This window comes from Mesoplodon mirus (genome assembly GCF_964341445.2).
Source record: "Mesoplodon mirus genome assembly, chromosome: 5".
NCBI lineage: Eukaryota > Metazoa > Chordata > Mammalia > Artiodactyla > Ziphiidae > Mesoplodon > Mesoplodon mirus.
The window spans coordinates 73,080,737-73,094,479 of record NC_138980.1 but is presented as its reverse complement, the minus strand read 5'-3'; the positions used below and the strand labels follow the sequence as shown (position 1 = coordinate 73,094,479).

At 44.7% G+C, this 13,743-nt stretch overlaps 1 protein-coding gene across 5 annotated transcripts in view; it reads right to left on the bottom strand.

The window, feature by feature from the left end:
- Positions 1-13,743, bottom strand: part of FSTL4 (follistatin like 4) — a 728,090-nt gene that overhangs the window by 379,724 nt on the left and 334,623 nt on the right. For all 5 annotated transcript variants that reach the window (XM_082624020.1, XM_082624019.1, XM_082624022.1 and 2 more), the window contains one exon: positions 10,753-10,786. In XM_082624020.1, coding sequence (XP_082480146.1) covers positions 10,753-10,786 — 34 coding nt within the window. The remainder of the gene's footprint in view (positions 1-10,752; positions 10,787-13,743) is intronic.

Sequence of the window (13,743 nt, the reverse complement as noted above, 5' to 3'; positions counted from 1 at the left end):
AAGATGGAAGAGATGCCCTCCTCTGAAACATTAGGTAAATGCTTGCTGAATCTTCGCCTGTCTTTGAGGCATTGAACACTCCTTGGGGGTGGAGGATGTCATAGACACCAGATGTGAAATAATTAAGTAACTGATAATATGCACCTTCCTGCGTTGTGTTCCCTACCTGGACACAGCCCTAGTTGTCATCCGAGGATCTACCTCCTTCTCACTCTCAGGGGTACAGCTTGTGACTCTGCTAAACCCAGCAGCATGTAGCATCCCCTTGGCCTCAGTCACTGATTCAGGAGGGGGCATGTGACCCAAGCCCATCCAATCTGAGTAGATTTTAGCACTTTTGGGGGAAATAGCAGACCAGAAGCTCTCCCTCTTCACGGGACTTGGAGGTGGAAGGAGGGGCAGCTGGTACTCCCCATGAGCGGGAATCAGCTGCGAGAGGGAACATGAGTGAAACCAGGTCCCAGTACCCTACGTTAGGTTTGCCTGAAGCTGGCATCCCTCACACCTCCATCCTCTACCCAGCTGTCCGGTTACCTAAGCCAACAAGACCCTTTGTTTGGGCTAGTTGGACTGCATTTTGCTGTTTCCAACAACAAAAATGTCCCCACTAATTGAGTGTGCCCAAAAGGAGACCCTCTGCCAACAGAACCGTCCTTTGGGAACTTCGCTGGTGGTCCAGTGGGTAAGACTCCACGATCCCAATGCGGGGGGCCCGGGTTCGATCCCTGGTTGGGGAACTAGATTCCGCCTGCCTGCTGCAACTAAGAGCCCACATGCCACAACGAAGACCTGGCACAGCCTGCATAAACAAACAAACAAACAAACAAATAAATAACCATCCTTTGGAGAGAAGATCCTGAGAAGTCACGTCCACCAGGCCATTCAGAGAGCTGTTCCCCTAGGCCCCCATGTCGGTCTACACTGAGCAAATACTCTCCCACTTTGGGGTTGGCCCCCCCGCAAGGTGCCTAGCCATGGTGCTGGGCAGCCAGGTGCCTTTCTATCTACAGGACACTCATGCATCTCCCCGCTGACACATTAGTGGATGCAAGCACTCTGTAAAGGCAGGGACCACTCCTTGTCATCACCGCACACCCAGCAGACTCCAATCCACCTGTGGAAACTTTCATTAGCACCTAATAAACCTTCACGAAACCCTAAGAATGGTATTTACCTTTCCACCAGAGTGGTTTCTCTTTTAGAAGTAATCATGATCAAAATACGTTCCCAGACATTGCTTTACAAGCACTGCAGGGGTGAGGGGGCAACTGAGGGCCTGAGAACTCCCCACAGAGGCCTCCAGAGAATGGGTTGGTGGGCAACGACCAGCCTAGGTACCCAGGTGAAGTAGCACCATGCACCATCCAGCAACACTGACTGTACCCACACTCCGGCCCAGACTGCCCCCTGTTGACTTTACCCACATCCCAGAGGCTGCATGCAGGTCACTGTCCACATCCCACAGAGCCAGTGGCTAGTGAGTGCCTGCTCATTTCTGGGGCCCATGTTTCCTGAGTTCCTGAGAACAGAAGGCAAGCTAATCTTACCTCATGTAAAATCCAACATTTTGAAAAAAGTTTTCTACTTGCAGACCCTGAAGCATTTTCTTGGAACCCAATGACAGCCCCAGCCAAAAAGCATAACCAAAAACTGAGTGTGCAGAGAACCACTGGGTGGGCTGTAATGCCCAGGATGTCTGGCCCTCCTTACCTGGCCTGCAAGGGCCCTCCAGGGGCATGTGGCTTGTTCACCACATGCTTGTGCACCAGAGGGCACACCGTGAAGCCCTCACCACAGCCGCAGGGAGAAACAGGCCAATGGCTCAGAAACAGTGAGCACCCAGAAGTGAGTGGGGCTGATCAGGAGAGAAAGCAGTGCATGCCTCCCTCCTTCAGATGAGACATATCACCTTGCAGATTACTCCCCATTTGGGCTCTGTGACTGCTGAAGCGGAGAGATTAAAGATTTGTTGTAAAGAGACAACACAATCTGAAAGTAAGGCGATGGGAGGGTTTTGTGGGTTTGTTTGTTTTTTTTTAAGAATTTTTAACAGATGAAGTAATTCTGAGGACAAGAAAGGAATTACATCATAACGGTCAGTTGGATTCTGTATCTCGTTCCCAAGAAAGAAAGGCTGCTGAGCAGCAAAAAAATATAAGAGGCAGAAACAAATGATTTTTAAGTCACAGATAATTAACCCCAGAGGCTCGCTGATGGCACATTAATATTGCTGGGGCAAATGGCTTAACGAGTTTGAAAAGGACCTCAGTGTTTATATGCAGCAGATCATTTCAAGGGTTCCTGAAAAGCAGAGAAACTCCTTCTGGCTTGGGGGCCAGGCAAGGGGCGAAGATGACAAATGTCAGCCTTCACTGCTGGGATCTCAGAGAAGAGAGGCGACCCCCCTGGGCAGGATGGGACCTCAGCAGGTCCAGCAGGAGTGCTGCACCTCACTTTCCAGGCCTTGACAGGCCAGCTTGGTGTGATTCAGAGTGATGCTGTCTTATGAAGGGTTTGCGGTACTGTCCTTACGAATCTGCAGTGGTTCGTATCTTTTAGGGGTTATGACTTCTTAGATCACATGACTCTTTCCCCACCAATTCCAGACAGGGAGCTACGTGCACGTTTTGCAGTGGCAACCCCAGGGAGACTCCTTGCTGACACAGCCCACTGTACAGGGCTTCCTGACCCCGCTCAGACCTACTGAGGCCCTTCATAACCAGAGATTTAGCTGATTCGCATGAGCACCTTTTAAGGACTTTCTATCAGAGGGACCCACAAGTTGTCAGAAAGAGCAGAGTAGCTCCCTGAGGATGGTCATTAAGGAGAGGGAGCCCTTCCAAGAGCAGCAGTAGTAAAAGTAAGCACAGCAGATGGGACAGGGGTGCCCAGGAACTGTGGGGTCCACAGCCAAACAACCTGGCAGCCCCTATACCTGTGATTTTACTTTATGAGAAGTGGAGGCGTGACAAAGAGCTGGGTCAGCCCTAGGACGTGCCAGGATCTAGCACTTTTTCAGTGCTCGCTGTGTGCACAGGGTGGGAGACCCCAGCACGAAGAGCCTCGATCCTTGCTCTCCCAGAGCTCATCCTACACAGCAGCATGAGAGCTGCCACTGGAGCACAGGCCACAGCCACCAGTGCTGTGTGCCATGGCGCTGAGGCACCAGGTGAGGCATCGCACACATTCAAACAGCAGCACGAGTGACTCCCTGAGGTGTATGCAGCAAGGTCCTGCCCCTTCCAAATCACTGGAGAAAATGCCATCAGCCAGATGATAGGAGGAAAAAGCCACTCACCAAGAGCCTGGAAGACCTTTGATTAAGGGAGAACATGTAAGGGGCAGTAGAGAGAACTCAGGCTCACTTGGGCTTAGTCCATGGCTGGTCTTTCCAGGTCCAGGCACTTAGAATTGTTTTCGGGAAGCTTGGGGAACAGAAGCTTGGGGTTACTCACAACCCGAGAATCCTCTGGCTAAGGCTGTGCTTGGTCCTTGGGAAGGCCATTGTCTGCACTCCCTGAGCTTTATTACAATGAAGTAATTGAAAGGAAATATTAAGGGTCTAGTAACTGTGATGCTCAAGACAGTTTCTGACCCCAGTGCCCAGGAAACCGTTAATCTGGGGAGACACATTTTATGTGTGTTTGTCCGTAAGTTCTTAAAGACATCATCAAGAAGAGAGCTGTTTGGTTCTTCTGATTGAAGAATACGAGAATCTGAGCAGAAAGTTAAAGACTCTGACAGAGGGGACAGATGGGAATGGCTAAATTTCAGAAAATCCTTCTCAGGAAAAGTCACCAGCCTACAATATGCAAAGTCACCTTAAGTCTACTTGGAGACAGAGGAATGGGCTTGGTGACTGAGACATTCCTCATTGCATGTCTGAGGCCAAATCTACAGATATAGTGTGAGAATAGCCATAATGAAGACTACCAACCTCACTGGGCACTGACGCCACTGCCCACACTGTGCCAAGGGCCCTCCATGCCAAATCCCTCCCCAAATTATGTCCAGGAGGCTGTGAGGGGCATTGATTGCATGCTGCCCAGCATCCTTCCTCTGTGGACCAAACCTGTCCACAGAGTTTGAGTAAAGGTGATTCTGGCATTTGAGTAAAGGTGATTCTGCAAACCCCAAGGGGAGAATATGTGATCTCGCCTGGCCAATCACAGTATCCCAGTCCCTCCATGCCACAGTGATTGGTTTAGGGCTCGAGTCATGATATTATACAAGGCCAGCAAATCAGAATCCTCACTGAGACTCTTCTCCTGTCACTCTGGAGGAAAGCAGTTTCACCCTCTGAGATGGTGAGCAGTCAGGACCCTGTGAGTTGCAGCTGCTAGGAGTCATCCTGCAAAGCTGTGTGGAAGAGGCCAACACACCAAGAGAAGGAAGGAGAAGGGGTGTCAGAACCCCTGTATAAGCTGTTCTTGAAGCCAGATCCACCCTCCCTCAGATTCTGCAGTTTCACGGGCTTTTAGGCTTTAGCCAGTGCAAGTTGGGTTTCAACAACCCAGAGTTGGGACTAATGGTCTATACTATGACTATCCTCATTTTTCTCAGAGAAGATTGAGTAACTTCCCCAAAGTCACACTGTAATTGGAGAGGTGGGATTCTACTTTCTGCCAATTGGTCATGACTAAACTGGGTACCAAAACGTTGTATGCAACCAGAACACATCAGCCAGCTGTGTCATCCACTCCCCACTTAACCTGGGGCAACGAGGTACAATACAGTTTTGCAGCAGCTAAAGAGTGGCAGCACTATCCAGAAAGAGTCAACTGCTGTGGGGCTAGAAATCGAAGGAGTTAGATGCCACCTCCACCTTTTTGGACCCCAATGACTGCAGGAGAGAACCAACAAGCTCCGCTGTATAGAGTGTGGGTAGGATGGGGAAGGAAATCCCATTTCTTTCCCCAGATGGCAGTCTTGATTGGAAAAGGACCCACTATCCCAGGCACTGTCAAATCTGGATGGCTCCCTTTTAAATTCGCTACATCTGCAGCCATTCAAGAAGTTATCTCAAACGAAGCTAGGAGTTTATTAATCTGTTTCATCGAAGACAGTCAGCCACTGTACATTACACCAAGATAGATTATGCAGGCAGCTGAGAGATCTAGAAAACATCTGCTAAACAAAATCAAAATTAATGGCAAACAGAACACAATTCTTGATAGCTGAAGTTCACCCAGATGCAAAGAACTATAAAGGGGCTATTAGAGGCAGCTGCCAATTAAGGGGATAATTCCACGGGTTTTCACAAAGTGAGGCTCTAGTTACACACTCAGGACTGGCAGGTCATATTTATGTAGGAGATTTGCATTGCTAAGGAGCCAGAGCCAGCCTGGCTGTGTGACTGTCACTCCCCTCTCTTTTTCCGTGAAGACAGCAGCATCCCTCCTCTCAGGTTTCCCTCACAGCCCTGCTGGAAGCCACACCAGGCTTGTCTAGACTGGAATGTGTGAGTGAACCATCGTTGGGAGGGTGGGTAATGCAACGTGACATTGGTGCCCACCCCAAAACCCACAGCCTCTAATGGCAGCACAATCACAGACATCTGGAATTGCTTACAGATCACCCCATGCTCTAAGAGATGGCTGACAAGGGCTGAATTATCCCGGTTGCTTGCTCAGCTTACTCAAGTGTTCTCTCATGGCTGGAATTCAATGTGATAGGATCAGTTAGAGAAAAGCACTGGTTTGAGTAGATGAATTCTGGCAGTCATAATCAACATCAGCCCTCAGAGTGGACATGGGAGTGTCTTGGAGAGGTGAGGTTGGCAACTTTTGCTGAAGCTTCAGAAAAAGTTAAAATTAAATTGTAGGTGTCTAGAGGGAGGTGTAAAAACACCTGCATTACAAAGCAGATAAAGAAGCAGCCATCTCTCCTTCCCCGCGCAGTTGGCAAAGGTGGGTCCCAGGGTAGGAGGATAATATAGGACTGCCCTGAAGGTGGAAGTAGGTCCAGCTGGGGTAGGCATGTACCCTTCCTAAGAGACGTCCTCCCAGTGTTGCTGTCCTGCCACAACCTCTGATACTCTATCTCCCAAGAGCCCTTACCACAAATCTAAATTGGAAACAAAGCTCCCTTAGGAAGTTTTCTTCCAAGAGTCCCGCTCAGCTTTCTGGGCTTGGCAGTGATCATGTATGTTTAGAAATCCTTGGATGGTGAAGCGAGATCAAGTCACTTAAGCCACCCCACCCCACCCATTAGAGAGGTTCACTGCATCAGAGGGACATTGGTCCAGAGGGACCCTAACCCAGAGGACTCTTTGTTCCTACCAAAATTAGCATGGAAAGGAAGGAGTCTCATGCAAGGTGCTATCTTCTCTGCTCATACCATGGGTCACTGAGAGTCAAGGGAGGTAAAGAACATGAAAGCTCTCTGAAAACTTCAGAACAACTGAGACATAGTTATCATTATAACTAGCTCACCATTCTCTCCATGCACCACCCTTGGAAGACAGTCACTGGTGCTGGGGCATGTCCTGGGCTCTGAAGAAGCACTCCCTCTCCATGGACTCTCTAGAGCAGGGCTTGCAAAGAGCACTGCATGGAATGTCAGCCCAGAGATGATTAAAAGCAACAAATCAAGATGCCATGGGAAACTAAGTTTGGGAAATGCTGCATATTACACCTCCTTTTGAAAGTCCTATTTAGCATCTTACAGAGCTGAGAGGCTCTGCAGTAAAAATAACAACTACTATAGCTCAATATTGAGTCCAGCCTTTACCAAGTGTATTATTTCCCTATGGCTGCGGTAACAAAGTTCCGTAACCTGAGTGGAACAAGAGAAATCTGTTTTCTCCCAGTTCTGGAGACTGGAAGTCAGAAATCAAGGTGTTGACATGGCCACACTCCCTCTGAAGGCTCTAGGGGAGGATTCTTTGGCACTTCTTCCTAGCTTCTGGTGATTGTCAGCAATCTTTGGTGTTCCTTGGCTTACAGACTCATCACTCCAATCTGTGCCTCCATCAAAGCATGCTGTTCTCCCTGTGTGTCTGTGTCCATATTTCTCTCTTCTCAGAAGGATCTCACTCATTGGATTAGGGCCCACCTTATTCCAGTATGATCTCATCTTAACTTAATTACACATCTGCCAAGACCATGTCTCCAAGTAAGGTTACATTCACATGTTCTGGGTTAGGACTTCAACATATCTTTTGGGGAGACACAATTCAACCCATAGTACCAAGCTTATGTGAACATGGAGCACTTTCATCAATGCACCAGCTCGTAATATCTAGATATCCACAGAACACTCCCTAAAAGTGCCTTTGTAGAACCAATGACTCAGTGCCTCTCTTGCTTAGCACTAGGACAGAATCAGAGTGAAAAGTACATATAAAAAACAATTTTTAAAATTTGCACTTTATTCAAGAAATGATTGTTGAGTAACTATAGGCCCTGGGCTAAGGCCTTGAGGACTCTGGGAGTGAATGAGGGGAGGGTCTCAGCTCTCAGGAACTGAATGACCTAATAGGAGCCCTTAACTCTCAGGTAAAGTAGGGTAAGCAAAACTCTTCAGAAAGAGAGCTGGAAGGGGTGAGGGAGCGGTGGAATTCCACAGAAGATGAGGGACAAAGGGCATGCAGGCTGCAGGAACAGTGAAGACTAGAGGCAAGAAAGCTGGGCTACAGTCTGGGAACTGTGACATCACTGGATGGGAGGACCACAGGGGGAAATAAAGCAGAGAGTGGGTCTGAGGCACACAGTGCATTCATGTCACCCTAATGATCTCCAACCCAACTGTGACTTAGCCCAGACTCCATTTCCACTGCTAATATTAGCCCCCTCATTTCTCACTCCACAGACTTATTCAAGAGTTTGCAAAAGTCACATAGCGTAAAGTTGCAATTGGTCATCCATTTGTTGCAATGAACTCTGGCTGGAGCTGATATCTTGAGTCAGATGTAGTATTAAAAAAAAAAAAAAGGAAAACATCTTGGGTTTTGTGGTCCAGAGGCTACCTCTCTAGACCTTTCCAGAATCTCTGGGCTTGGTAAATTGGGCAGAAAAATTCAGAGTGTTAATTATTTGCTCCTCTTTCAGTACCAGATCAAGATAAGTGTATGTTGCTAGACAACAATGTCTTACTTGTGTTTGTAGGAATAATAGTTTATTGAAATACTCAGTGCTTCTACTATTTTTATACCCATACACTGTTCTGGAGAAGATTAATAACCCTACTCTCATGCTCCCATATAAGTCCACCAACGAAGGTTCTCGAGTTCCTCTTGCCTTGTCATGGGGACTCAGGAGTTGACCAAGGAAAACTATTTGGCCCCGTGAGGAATGGCACTGTCAGTGTCTGTCCTGGATGGAGCCTAGTCAGGAAGCAGTCTGAAAGTATACAGTTGTGGTCACCTCATGAAGATGCCTGGCAGGTGGCTCTCAGGAAAAATACTAAGTCTGGATCATCCACGTGGCAACTTTGCATGGGGAGACAGTGGCTCCGAACTGGAACTGAACTGCCTTCCACGCACTTGACCAAAGCAATGAGAGTGGTCAGTACGTGTAGTGTGAATGCCAGATTTAAAGAGGAGGAAATGTTTTCTGCTTTCCTTTGTCCTTGGACTACTCAAGCTGAACAGTAGGTGACCACTGTTTTAAAGGAACCAGCCCCAATTGGCTGGTTTGCATCAGAGCTCCATTTCATCCCTAGCCTTGAGTTCCTTTTGGTCTAGAAAGGTGGCTTGTTTCATGATATCCACAGCTAGAACATTCTCTGTAATTATGAATTGTTTTACATTAACTAAAAGAGAATGTCTTTGATCACTAGAGTTTGTCAGTGTTGGATTGTTTCCATTGTGACATTCTTAAATTTTTTGTTTCAAAATATTAAAGTAACTCATGTTAGAGACCCTTTCAACATGAAAGGCTTGTAGTTGAGACATTACATATATTTTACTGTTTACAAAAAAAGTCGTCTATACAAAAAAAAAAAAAAGATTAACAACCCTACTACCCAAGCCTGTGAATCTCAGACTTGAAAATACTCGGAACCCACTCTTCCTTCCTTCCTGCCGGGTTAGAAGCACTGACATTAAGGCACTGGGCTATTTCAGGAATTTTCAAACACTCAGCTTTGACAGAAAAAGCAAGAAACACATCAGTTCACAATAGGAAGAAAAAAGTCTATGTTATGTCAAGACAAATTTACCAGTACAAACCCAAGGCATATGCCAGTTGTGAAACATGCTGCTTCTAGAGAGAAGGGGATTATGGATGATTAGAGCACAGCCTGACCATGCTTTTGCTCATCCTCAGACACTCAGTCTTATAGGAATTGGGAGTCTCGGGTACAGTAAGGCCTTTTATGCCTTTGAGCAAAAATACATGTGGTTCTCTCGTACCCTAGCCTTACTATTTAAAGACATTTCTAACACAAGGACAGTAATATTCCAAAACAGTTAAGTTTATATGTGATTCCATAACGCAAATTAATTCTAAACAGTCACACTCAGGGGTAGTGAATGAATAGTATTCTAAACCAAAGTTCATGCAACCTATCTCCTAATGGCTATTTCTTTCCAGTTTACATGTCATTGCACCCACTGTGAACACGCCTTTGAATAAGAAATATGCCTTCCCTGCCCCACCCACCTTCATCCAATTTCATTTGATTGTGATATCCAAACAATGCAGTTTACACTATGGATGCAGTTCAGAGGACACTGAGTCCAAAACCAGATGATGGCAAATGAGAATGAAAGTCAGAAAATTCATCCTATAGCTAGATAATCCAGATCCTTTGTATCCAGGATTCCAGCACCATGGACAGCAGCAAACAACCAGTTCTATTAACCCATCGGTACAGATAGTATGGAAAGTTTAGGTCTAGGAACACACTTTGGTAACATGGTCATCCTGTGTCTTTCACTGTGCTGCATAAAATAAGAACTAAACTGGGGGGAGGTTTTTAGATTTGAAAGTCAATATGGTATTTGCTCACTTTGAAAGATTGGCGCTCTTTTTGGAGACAATACCACAAAGAAGGAGACGTGATTAGGGCTAAAGCCAAAGGCCAGACTCTAGACCAAGAATTCACTTTGGTTTCTGACTTCATCCTCCCATCCCTGCAATAAAGGGCTTATTGGTGGTGATTTCCATATATCATACAAAAGACACCCTCTCATGAGAGACTAGGTATTACTGAAAGCAAGTAAACTTCAATTTCCACTAAAAGATTTCAGAAGTTACCACCCATATATATATATTTACCTCAGTGATAAGAAAACAAATGTGCTAGAGGAACTCTGGCAGGGAAAATAAAACACCATTGCATTGTTTTCAGAAGGGAAATTAATTGCTTATATCTATTTCAGCTTAACTAAAGTTGTAAAAATCTAATCAGAAATATTTTTCACAGTGGCACATTTTCCCAGATATTGAAATACCTCAAACCATAAACCATTTTTTATTGTTGAGGTGGTTTTCACTGGGTGGAACTAAATTATTACTTCAAACTTCACTCAAAAGATGAGGCCTCTCTGGAGAGACTGTAAACATTATCATGAATAAGCCAGTTCGCCAGACCCCATCTCTGATACTAGAAGGTAAAAGACATAGTTCTCACAAGCAAACCTGGACTTTAGTTCCTGCAGTCCCTAGAGGCAAGTGCTAAATAGTCAGCACCCAGAAAAGCCCACACGAAATGTCAAAGAACAGGCTGAAGTTCATCTTAACTTCAACAAACTACATCCAAATGTCAACAATGAAAATGAAATGAGTATGAATGCATCTTCCCTACCTTCTCTTCTTGTGACTTCAAGGCGTCTGGATTCCTGCAAGAAAAGAAAGACTTGGTGTTTTTGAAGAATAATTCATATGTAGAGATACTTGAAAATATCTCACCTGTTGTTAGACATTTATTCACAGAAAGGTGAACAATCTCATAAGGACAAGACATTCAGCAATGTGGGATTTATTAAATTCTCATACATACACACATCTGTAAATGTAAACTACTTGTTGCTTTGTTGGCTTAAGCAAAAAATACTGTTAATCATGCAGTTTTTAATGAGCAGAGCCAACTCTCATGGTCTTCCTTATGTGGAAACTGGGCTGGTACCAATTGTTAGGAAAGACCTCGTTCCAAGTTGAATTCCCACCCTCCACCTAGACTGCAGGTGTTTGTAGGGCCTGGGGAAAACATAAGAAGACAGGGGCCAGAATTACATGAGCAGCAGTAGGTTCTGATTTGTGGTGCCACGGTGAAGACTACCATTGCTCCTGTGCAGGTTACTGGCATGATCTGGTGACTGATTATGCTCATCAATAGTTTCCAAAGGGTGAGATATTATGGACAATTTGGATAGCCAGTCCATGCCATTGGACCGAATTAAGCCCTTGGCTTTTCTAAATTCAATCTCATCTTCATGCACTGTGCAAAGCAATAAGCAAAGTGTTTCAGAAATTACATAGGTAAAACAAGAGTCCCTGCATTGAAGATATGCACAGTTGAATAGAATGGTACAGAACAAACACAAATTACTGAGAAATAAAGGGGTGATTTTGCCTTGATAAATACCAATATATTCACATTCAACTGAAAACATAAGAAAAAGTGTTTTTTTTTTTGTTTTGTTTTGTTTTTTTGCTGTACGCGGGCCTCTCACTGCTGTGGCCTCTCCCGTTGCGGAGCACAGGCTCCGGACACACAGGCTCCGCGGCCATGGCTCGCGGGCCCAGCCGCTCCGCGGCATGTGGGATCTTCCGGGATCGGGGCACGAACCCGTGTCCCCTGCATCGGCAGGCGGACTCTCAACCACTGCGCCACCAGGGAAGCCCCAAAAGTGTTTTTTTTTTTAAAGCACTTTGTAAATAGCACTGAAGAATGGGAAGGCTTTCAGACAGCAATAAGAGAAGGAGGGCGCACCAGGAAGAGAGAATGGCTTGAGAAAAGACAGAGTGGCAAAAAAGTACAGGGCATGGTCAGGAAGCAGGAAAAGACCCAGTGGGAAGTAATGGGGGGAAAGGTCGAAACATATTGCGGTTTCATAACTAATAAAAAGTATCTACAATCCATTATAAATGACTAGTTTAGGAATAAAAATCCTAATCTTGAGAATAAGCTGAAAATCCATTCTAGCAATTGAAGAAAAGAAGATCAAACACCGAACTTGGGACAACTCAAAATCACAACCAAAAAGACCACTCAGAACCATCACTTTTTAAACAAATGATATTGTCTTTAATACCTTAACATTCTTGTCTAGCATTCTTATGAAGCCAGGAAGGGGAGGCAATATTAGAAAGGAAACTGAGGAGGCACTGAAAAGATTGTCCTGCCCAAATTACACTTTCTGACTGCCATCTCTGTAATGAGTCAAAAGCCCAAGTGGAGCTGATCTCCCTGTGCTATGCGGCTGCTTCCCACTAGCTATCTATTTTATGTTTGGTACTGTATATATGTCCATGCCACTCTCTCACTTTGTCACAGAGTTCACTTTGTTATAAAGCAGAAACTAACACACCACTGTAAAGCAATTATACTCCAAAAAAAAAAAAAAAAGCCCAAGTGGAGACCAATTGAAGATACATGTTATAGGGCAGCAGCACATCACACAGCACAATTAACCAAACAAGCTTCCAATGTGCTGGTTCCTCAGCACCTCAGGGTTCAAAAGAGGGAGCTTGGACAGTAGTAACTATAAGAGAGATATGAAAGCCATGAAGCACATCCTGCACTGAGTAAACCCAGCTCCTTCCACACTGCTCCTCAGATCTCTGCTCTAGGGGCTGGCACCTCCATCCTCAGAAATAACTAGTATTTGTGGAATAGGGATTGGTACAGCTCTAGAAAAAAACTTTACAGAAATTTTATTGCAATTGCATAAAATTTATAAATTAACTTAGGGTAAGTTGACATCAATATAACGTTGTATCCCCTTATCTACATGGTATTTTTAATAATTTGTTCAAGTCTACTTTTATTGAAGAGTATAATTTTCCTGTATATATGTTGAAAATTTATTTATTACATATATTTTGTTATCATAAATGGAATTTATCTTGCATTATATCTTATAACTGGTTCTCATTTGTATATGTGATGGCAATTGATTCTTATATATTGATATAACCGACCACTTGACTAAATTTCTTATTGTTTGTAATACGTTTCCCAATGATTCTTTTGGGCTCTCCATTTGTATATTTATACAATCTGCAAATAGCAGTGATTCTCCTTCTTCCAGTTTCTAGGTCTACAGTTGCTTTCTCTAGTCTTCTTTTTTTTTTTTAACATCTTTATTGAAGGATAATTGCTTTACAATGGTGTGTTAGTTTCTGCTTTATAACAAAGTGAATCAGTTATACATATACATATCTCCCCATATCCCCTCCCTCTTGCGTCTCCCTCCCACCCTCCCTATCCCACACCTCTAGGGGGACACAAAGCACTGAGCTTACCTCCCTGTGCTATGCAGCTGCTTCCAACTAGCTATCTATTTTACATTTGGAAGTGTATATATGTCAATGCTACTCTCTCACCTCCTCCCAGCTTACCCTACCCCCTCCCTGTGTCCTCAAGTTCATTCTCTACCTCTGTGTCTTTATTCCTGTCCTGGCCTTAGGTTCTTCAGAACCATTTTCTTTTTTTCAGATTATATATATATATATATATATATATATATATATATATATGTATATATATGTGTGTTAGCATATGGTATTTGTTTTTCTTACTTCACATTGTATGACAGTCTCTAGGTCTATCCACCTCACTGCAAATAACTCA